At 37.7% G+C, this 9,758-nt stretch overlaps 1 protein-coding gene across 1 annotated transcript; it reads left to right on the top strand.

Annotated features, from left to right (window-relative positions):
- Nucleotides 1-491: 491 nt before the first annotated feature.
- Nucleotides 492-3,599, top strand: LOC132601672 (uncharacterized). The gene is made up of 5 exons (XM_060314746.1): nucleotides 492-764; nucleotides 1,660-1,809; nucleotides 2,118-2,664; nucleotides 2,763-3,055; nucleotides 3,369-3,599. Exons 1-5 carry the CDS (start codon nucleotides 492-494, stop codon nucleotides 3,597-3,599), a joined length of 1,494 nt encoding a protein of 497 aa, XP_060170729.1.
- The last annotated feature ends 6,159 nt before the right edge of the window (nucleotides 3,600-9,758 follow it).

The raw sequence follows: 9,758 nt of genomic DNA, 5'->3' as shown, positions 1-9,758 counted from the left end.
CCATAGCTGCTTACTCAGAGATTTCATAGCAGAGCTCCACTTCTTCCGGAGCCATAGCTTTTGGGTACTTATTCTTTTGTGTATATAATTATGGGCATAGCGGGGTCCTGTCCCACTCATGTGTTATGTCATACTCTTCTTAGAGGCTCATAGTCATGTGTATGTGGTTAGATATGTCTGGCCTTGTCGGCCTATATTTTGTATTTCATTTTGTTGGCCTCGTCGGCCCATGTACATTGTTGTGGCATAGATGCCTATGATGATTAAAGATGTTGTTGTCCAATAGGACTAGCATGATTGATGCTTAGAAATGTATGATTAATGATGTAGCTCACCTAGATGCAAACCTAAGTGTAAGCTAAGGGGTGCCCGGGTGGGCTAGCACCGGGCACTCATCGCGGCCCCCTATTCGGGTCGTGACACCAAGAAGGGGTGTTTCGAGTTATGAATATTGAAAGGCTATACAGCCTACTCCTCTATCTGACCTAGAGATGGAAACATCTACAGATATTGTGATTAGTTGTGGTATAATTCAATCTTTGTCTATTCTTAGCAATGACTCACCTTTAAAGAGGGTTAATGTTATAGTAGCTCGTAAAATGGTGGCAGCAGTAAGTAGCTCTAATGAAGGAAAGGAGAATATTCTATGTAACATGGAAGACTTAGAGGAATCTGTGGATCCGAAACTTGAACAAGTGAATATTGAGGCTGGTGTTTCTCCTAAGTCAAAGTGTAAAAGTATGAAGAAAGGCAAAAAGGCTATGGTGCTGAGATGCAACAACTAACTAGGGTTGTGCCAAAGAGAGCTGCATCAAATAAGATTTCTTTTAAATGATTGTTAAATCCTTTATTTGGAATATAAAATCAATGAGGACACAACAAGCTTTTCATAGGCTTCAAATGTTTCATAAGCATGATAAGTTCTTATTTATAGTTTTGTTGGAACCTTTTCAACAAGCTAGGTATATACAGAAATATCAAAGAAGGCTCGAAATGAAGACTGCAGGAGAAAATTGTAATGGGAAGATTTGGTTCTTTCTGAATGAGGAAATTGATATGGAAATCCTCTTAGATACCCCTCAGTAAATCACCTTGAAGTTATTTATTTATGAGGAAAACAGATTCTTGATAACTACCCTGGTGTATGCTAAGTGTGATGAAATTGAGAGATTGCAGCTGTGGGACAGTATATATAATCTTGCCGGTAATATAGATGCACCTTGGTTGGTTGGAGGAGATTTTAATGTTGTTTTAAATGAAGATAAGAAGATAGGTGGAAATCCTCCAATTCCACAAGATTATGAGAATTTTGCATTTTGAATCAATTCATGTGAACTATTGGAAACTGCTTTTAAAAGGAGTCCCTTTACTGGGTGGAATGGAAGGGCAGGTGATGATTATATCTTTGAAAGGTTGGATAGAGTTGTCATTAACTCACTATTGAAGCAATGGTTTGGTAACATAGAAGTAGAGCATTTTTCCAGGATTGAATCAAATCATGCCCCTCTCCTCATTAGTCTTGGAACTGATGCTCCAAACTTTAAAAAAACTTTTAGGTTCTTGAAATTTTGGATAGAACACCCCTCCTTTTTGGATACTATTAAAGCAAATTAGCCTGGGGAGAGTGATAGTTATCCTTTTTTGAGTTTTAAAAAGAAGATCCAGCAGATGAAAGAAGCTTTATCAGTATGGAGTAAGGAAGCTTTTAGTGACATTTTCAGGCAACTCATAATTATGGAGGATATTGTGAGAATTAAAGAGCAACTCTTTGAAGAAGAACCTACAGTGGAGAATAGAACTGTCCTACAAGTGGCATAAGCTGAAATAAAAAGGTATCTGCATTATGAAGAAGAATTTTGGAGGCAAAAATCTGGTTATACATGGTTTACAGAAGGTGATAGAAACACAAGATTCTTCCATAGTATTGTAAATGGAATAAGAAAGAGGCTGCAAATTAAGAGGATTCAACAATCAGATGGAGTATGGCTAGGAACTGTAGAAAATATAGCAGATGGGGCAGTCAACTTCTCTCATAATCAGTTTGCACAAGAGGGATCTAATTCTGACTTGAGCATGCTCAAGCACATTCCTAGATTAGTGTCTGATGCAATGATCAGTTGTGTGCTTTGCCTAAATTTGAAGAAGTAAAAAGAGCAGTATTTGAGCTTAGGGGTGACAATGTTTGTGGTCCAGATGGACTTTCAGGTACATTCTATCATGCATGTTGGGATATAATAGGTGTGGATGTCTTTATGTTGGTCAAGGCATTTTATGAAGGGCATACACTTCCTAAATCAATTACTCATACTAATCTTGTACTTCTTCCAAAGAAACCACTTGTTCAAAGTTTTGCTGATCTCAGGCCTATCAGCTTGAGCAATTTTATCAATAAGGTGATTTCAAGAGTGTTACATGCGAGGCTTTATAGTATTTTACCACAGTTGATATCCATTAATCAATCAGGTTTTGTTAAAAGAAGAAGTATTATTGAAAATGTATTGCTTACACAAGAACTAGTGACTGATATTAGGAAGAAAGGAAGATCTACAAATGTTATTATAAAGTTAGATATGGCCAAGGCCTATGATCTAACTAAGGTTATGGAGAAATGGGCTTTGCAGGAGAATTTGTGGATTAGATTTGGAGATTGTTGGCCAACAATTGGTATTCTGTACTGTTGAATGGTCAATATTTTGGCTTCTTTCATTCTACTGGAGGAGTAAAGCAAGGTGATCCACTATTACCTGATTTATTTGTACTAGCTGTAGAAGTTTTGTCAAGAAGCGTTAACTCTTTATTTGAGGATGAGCAATACAGAAGCTATGGAATGCCAAAGTGGAGTGCCAATTTAAACCGCTTGGCCCATTCTGATGATACTGTCATTTTTACTTCTACTGATAAGGTTTCTTTGGAGATGATTATGTCTATATTGAAGGAATATGAGAAGGTGTCAGGGCAGTTGATCAATAGGGACAAAAGTTCTTTTTATATGCATCAGAATACAACAGCTTCTTTGTTTCAAGAGGTTGAAAACATTACTGGATTTTCTAGAGCTGTATTTCCTTTTAAATACTTTGGGTGTCCCATCTTTCATTCAAGGAAAAATAAGATGTAATACAACGATCTTATAAAAAAAATGTGAAAGACAAGCTATAGAACTGGAAAGGAAGATTACTGTCTTTTGGAGGGAAGGCAATGCTCATTAACAGTGTATTACAAAGCATGCCATTGTACCTTTTGTCTGCTATGGTACCTACCAATATACACTCAATGAGTTACACAAGATCTTTGCTAGATTTTATTGGAGTAACAAAAAGGAAGGGAGAAGTTGACACTGGTCTACTTGGTTAAAATTATGTGTTCCTAAGCATGAAGGTGGCTTGGGGTTTAGATCTTTATTTGATATGTCTAAGGCCTTGTTTACAAAGTTATGGTGGAGGTTTAGAACAGGAGGGACTATATGGGCCACTTATATGTGGAACAAGTATTGTAAAAGGAAGATTCCGACTCTGGTACAATGGAATGGAGGCTCACAACTTTGGAAAAACATGTTGGAGGCCAGAGATGCAATTGAGCATGAATATGGTGGGAACCAATAGATGGTTCAGACAACTCTTGGTATGATAATTGGACAAAACGAGGTCCATTGGCTGATCTCATGCCTTAAAATTTCCCTATAGAAGACAGTATACAAGAGGTGAAGGATGTGATTATTAATGACAAGTGGAATGTTCAGAAGCTAAAACAAATTGTACCAAAAGATGTAGTAGAGCATATTACAAGAAAATCTTAGAAAGATGAAGGTTATACTACCATAGACAAGGCTTGGTGGTTACCTACTAGTAGTGGCTAGTTTACAGTGCAGAGTGCATGGGAGAAACTAAGGCAGAGAGGTGAGTATAACTGGTTCTTTGAGAAAATGTGGATAAAGGGGCTACACTTCAAAATTTGCTTTCTTCCTATGGAGAGTATGGAAACAAAAACTGCCTATGGATGATGTGCTAGCTAGAATAGGAATTTCTATTGTTTCAATATGCAGGTGCTACTCACAACCACAACAAGAAACAATGGAACATGTATTTCTTACAAGTGACTATGCAGCTGGAGTGTGGAAAATGTCTGCAGATGCAGCTAGTGTGCAAGGTCCTTTTGTTCAAATTAAGTAAACTGTCAAGAATTGGTGGGATACTGAATGTTCAACCAAATGGAAGCCTCTATATCAAGCAGCTCTAGCTATCATTATGTGGCAATTGTGGAAGAGAAGAAATGTAGTGCTTTATGGAGAAAAGATATCCAGACATAAGGTCTTGTATGAGATTAACTTGAACTTGATTCAGTTTGCTAAGACAAGGTATCCATGGATGAAGAACTTGGCCAATTCTTGGCCTTACCTGGTGCAACAGTTGGAAGGTTACAAGCCACACATTACATATACCATGGTGCAATGGTGTAGTCCTAATCAAGAATGATATAAATGTAACAGTGATGGGGCCTCTAAAGGAAATCCTGGTCCTAGTGCTTTTGCTTTTTATGTTAGGAATCATGAAGGTGATTTTATTCATGCAAGTGCTAGGAGAATTGAAGATACCACTTATTTAGTGGCTGAAGCTAAAGCCATGTATGATGGCATTAGATATTGTGTACAGAAGCAACGTTTACTAGTATTTTCAGAGACGGATTCTCTTGGTCTTTTGAAGTTTGTAGAAGGAGAATGGGATGTCCCATGGAGTGTATGCATGGAGGTGCACAATATAAGAGAAATGGAGGAGAAAAGGAACAATACAGATAGGCCATGTTATGAGGGAAGGGAACCAGCTGGCAGATTTTTTAACTAACCATTCTTTTGATTTTGTAGGTCAAATAAGCTTTAGTTCATTCATTGAACTACCAGTAGTAGCAAACAGACTTGTCAATATAGATAAGATGCATCTACCTTGTTTCAGATTCAAAACTGTGTAAGCCAGGGAACCAGATTGAGTGCACAAGAAAACACAAGTATATGCAGCCTCTGAAGCTGCAACACAAGGAGAATACAACACAGACAATGCAGTTCCTTGAAGTTTTAATACAAATGAAGAGGAAGTTGAATTTTTGACAAGAACTGAAGTATCAACACTGATTTTAGCAGTCTGAAAGTCTAGCACTATGAACTTCTATCCAATGTGTAGTATTAACTTTATGTTCAAGTTGTTGGAAGAGGTTGAATAGTGGTGGAGATTATGGACTGTTGAAAGCCATACTTGTTACACCTCGCACTTTCAGAGCATGAGCATACCACGTATTTCACCTCATTAATGAAGTATCGGAGACGTCCCATAAAGTTTTGGAAGGTACAATCCATGGGAAGTACGTAACAATGAAGTAAAGGATGAATTGCGATCTCGTAAGTCGTTACCGGGAAGGACAACCTTGGAACCAAAGGACATGACCATTATCAAGTATAATTAATGATAAATATCATGTATGGAGAGTTTCAGAAGATTCCGGGACCAAGCAAATCGATGAAAATAAGTTTGTTGAAAATTTGGAAAAAGTTAGCAGAATTTTGGACAGATATTTTGGGTCAACTTTAGAGGGGTATATCTCCTAGTATATCAGGAGTTTTGAAGTGAAACAAAAGCCTAAATGGAAGTTCAGGAAGTCTAGTTTCCAACCCAATAAATCGTTCATCAAAACAACATCGGAGCAGAGAGTTATGGGCATTACAAGATAAGCCTCCAAGTTACCAAATGGCTCCCCATGGGCCCCACTTGGAAGGTCGGTGGAACCGACTTTCATAGGGTATAAATACCCTATTATTCCCCTTTTTTCATCATTTACACTTCTTATGAGCTCTAGAAATATCCACACACTTCTCTTAAACACTTATAGCCCCTTAAATCAAGAATCCAACAAGATTAAAAGCGTAACCTGTACATCTGAGTGCCTTTTAAGCGGGTACCATGCATGCTTAGTGCTGCGGAACGTGCATCCCAATCCATATATATAACTAGTTCATGAAAAGTGATTGTTCTTATTTCTACTTGATTTTGTGGTGAGTTTGGTATTGAAGAAAGTTGGTGTGACTTATGAATAGAATGGAAGTATGGCACTCAGCCGAGTAAGGTCTTGGGTGTCAATCGCGGCCCTCCATTTTGGGTCATGACAAAAGTGGTATCAGAGCAGTTCATGCTAGGGGTTATTTGCAAAGTCGTGTCTAGTAGAGTCTTTTTTTTGATATGTTGGGCGCCACATTTATAAACAAGAGGCTACAGGGCGTTTACGGTGGTTACTCTTCTTTTTTATCCTAGATCGTGTTGTAGAGCTAAGTTATAAGATATGAAATCCTTGAATTTAACCCGAATATTTTTGTTGGTGACGGGTAGTTGATTGCTTAAGTTTTGGAATGAGTGGTAAGAATTGAAATTCATTGATCAGGAAGGTATGTTTCCTATCTTTTCAATATTCGTATATGAGGTAAATTCTATTTGGGTGAGTTATGTATCATATAAACTTCTATGGTTGCCCTGTGAGGCATTAGATGTGTTTTCTGGGGTGTGTGTTGGTTTGTGATAGTAAGAATTACAGAGGAAACTCTGCCAAAAATTTCTGAAGTGAAGTTACTTGAATATGTGTGCAGTGTGGAAGAAGATTAAAAGGAAACGTGGTAATAAGACTATAAGTTGGATATGTTGAGTTGTTAGTTGTGAGTTGTTTTCGAAGGAATCTTAAAATGGTTTTAGCTTAATTCTAAAGGATGATTTCTACGGAGAGGATGACTAGTGGTTCGAGGGGTTCAAGAATGACTTACTTATGAGGTTTTACAAAAACAAACCCCAAGGGAGATTTAGAGAGAAACCGATGGGACAGGTAGGGTGCTATGAACTGAGTGAAAGAAGGAGGCTTATTACGATTAACATGAAGGTAATGATTTATAGGAAAGAATTTGGAATCGGTTAGAGAATAATGTGTCGACTTGCGGTCAATGGAAAAATAGAGGGAAGTGTGTGACAAGGTAGGCTAAAGAAACGACAACAAAGTAAATGATAGTCATATAAAAGAAGACGATAAATGGCATGTATACAAGGTCGGCTGGTACAAAAAGGGATAATCTAAAATAGCACCAAAGAAGCAAGCAAAGCAAGGTGTCATAACTGAATAAGAGAATTTGTTTACTAGTAGAGAAATAAGGAGCAAGGCAAAAGAGTACAACAATTAGGAGTGCTCACAGATCGGCAGGAAGCCGTAGCAATCATGAGTTAAAACCATCTTAATGGCAATAGGTCCCAGGACTGTAGCTAGATATCAATTGACCACTGGGTACGTATGTAAGAACATGAGGATATAGAACTAATGGATGAGTTCGACAAAGAATTGGGAGAATATGAATGAAGACTAATGAGCCCATAGTATAAGTGCATGGAGATTAGTAATTAAAGGAGGACAACCATTTCAAGAAATTAATGATAGCGTCTTAAGCTCGCATGCTACAACATTCGAGGACGAATGTTTCTAAAGGGGGGAGGATGTTACACCTCGCACTTTCAGAGAATGATCACGCCACGTATTTCATCGTATTAATGGAGTATCGGAGACGTCCCATGAAGTTTTGGAAGGTACAAGCCATGGGAAGTACGTAACAATGAAGTAAACGATGAATTACGATCTCCTAAGTTGTAACGGGGAAGGACAACCTTGGAACCAAAGGACATGATCATTATCAAGTATAATAAATGATAAATATCATTTATGGAGAAAATAAGTTTCCGAGACCAAGAAAATTGTGGAAGATTCCGAGACCAAGAAAATTGAAGAAAATAAGTTTGTCCAAAATTTGAAAAAAGTTGACAGAATATTGGACAGAAATTTTAGGTTAACTTTATGGGGGTATATCTCCTAGTATATCAGGAGTTTTAAAGTGAAACAAAAGCCTAAATGGAAGTTCAGGAAGTTTAGTTTCCAACAACAAACCGTTCGTCAAAATGACATCGGAGTAGGGAGGTATGGGCATTTCAAATAAGCCTCCAAGCTGCCAAATGGCTCCCTGTGGGCCCCACTTGGAAGGTCGGTGGAACCGGCTTTCATAGGGTATAAATACCCTATTATTCCCCTTTTTTTCATCATTTACACTTCTTGTGAGCTCTATAAACATCCACACACTTCTCTTAAACACTTATAGCCTCTTAAATCAAGAATCCAACAAGATTACATCAAACTAGTTCATGAAAAGTGATTGTTCTTGTTTCTACTTAATGTTGTGGTGAGTTTGGTCTTGAAGAAAGTTGGTGTGACTTATGAATAGAATGGTAGTATGGCATTTAGCCGAGTAGGGTCTTGGGTGTCAGTCACGGCCCTCCAGTTTGGGTCGTGACAATACTGAAGGAAGGATATCATTCATTACAGACAGATAAAGAGCTGGCCAAGCCTGAACTTGCACTATTTCAAGTTAGAAGAAGACTTCTGTTGGTTACTGATTTCATAGCACCTGATGAGATCTTAGAGGTTTCTTAAGTGAAATCAAGCCACAACTTGGACATGTGATGCTATAGTTTAAGCTAGTGCATTTGTTGTTTTTTCTGTTTTTCATGTTAGAGGCACTTTTAGCCTTGTATTATCTTGTTTCTTCTGTACAGACTTGTTTTGATTAATAAACCATAACTAGCACCATGCTGGTTGTTTTACTTAAAAAAAATGAACATGCTATGGAGGTCACAAACACCATAAGACAAATCAAGACTTGCATAAATCACAACAACCATGTAAATGAAATCAACATCGAGTTTTGATCACCATAGTGAGTCTATCACATCATATAAAAAGTACACCATATGTTGTAATGCATAAAATAATGATGACAAGCTCACATAATCAGAAGTCATACCAACCTAAGTGTACATCCATCCTAACATCATGTCTAAAGACCTAATCATGCTTTCTTCCGCCAATTCTACGCATATATACATTTCACTAATTAAAGTCTAACTAAAGTAAGTCGTAACATACCTCAATGCCGAACTGGTGCCATGAACTACTCCACTTGAGCCTTCTCTTTCCGAAGCGCCTCAGAACGATCGAATTCTAACAATTACCAATTCTAAGCAAGTAAATGACCATGAAATAATCAACTATTCGGAAAGATAATGATGTGTGAAAGTTACCCAAAATACCCCTAACGAACCACAAGGCCAAAATCGAAAATTAAGGTTAAAATTACACTGCCCATATTCTAAATAGTCATTAATCTTAGTCCTTCAATTTCATCAATTATACCAAAATCCCCAATTTGAAAAGGAACCCTAAATTCATAAATTGATTCTAGAAGCCAAGGGAGATTCAAACCTAGAATCTATTAATCCACAATCTAGATAATAGGAATCAATAATTAGAACAACAATATCCAATTATATTAGGGAACTTAATGTTCATCAACCAGCCACCCTACCAAGTCATAAACGACCCTCCGAACCTCACGGAATTGACAGAATTCCGAAAAAGGTCCGTTCACCCAAAAGTCAACTATTGGTCAAATGTTTTCACTTAACGGTTCTAATTCTTTCAACTTTCACTAGAAACGCTCGAATACCTTGAAAACTAGGTCGACGGGGGGTAATATGGTCAAAACATGCATAACGACCAAACGGGTCGTTACATCAGATACCAGTTATACAACCGTTCATTCTCGAACGGACAAGGAATGAAACGAAGGAAAGGTACCTGACTGGGTGAAAAGCTGGGGATATTTACTACGTATGTCAGCCTCGATCTCCCAAATAGCCTTC

The sequence above is a fragment of the Lycium barbarum genome, chromosome 7, assembly GCF_019175385.1.
Source record: "Lycium barbarum isolate Lr01 chromosome 7, ASM1917538v2, whole genome shotgun sequence".
Classification (NCBI taxonomy): Eukaryota; Viridiplantae; Streptophyta; class Magnoliopsida; order Solanales; family Solanaceae; genus Lycium; species Lycium barbarum.
The sequence above is the reverse complement of the archived record's forward strand: the minus strand, read 5'-3'. Positions and strand labels throughout refer to the sequence as shown.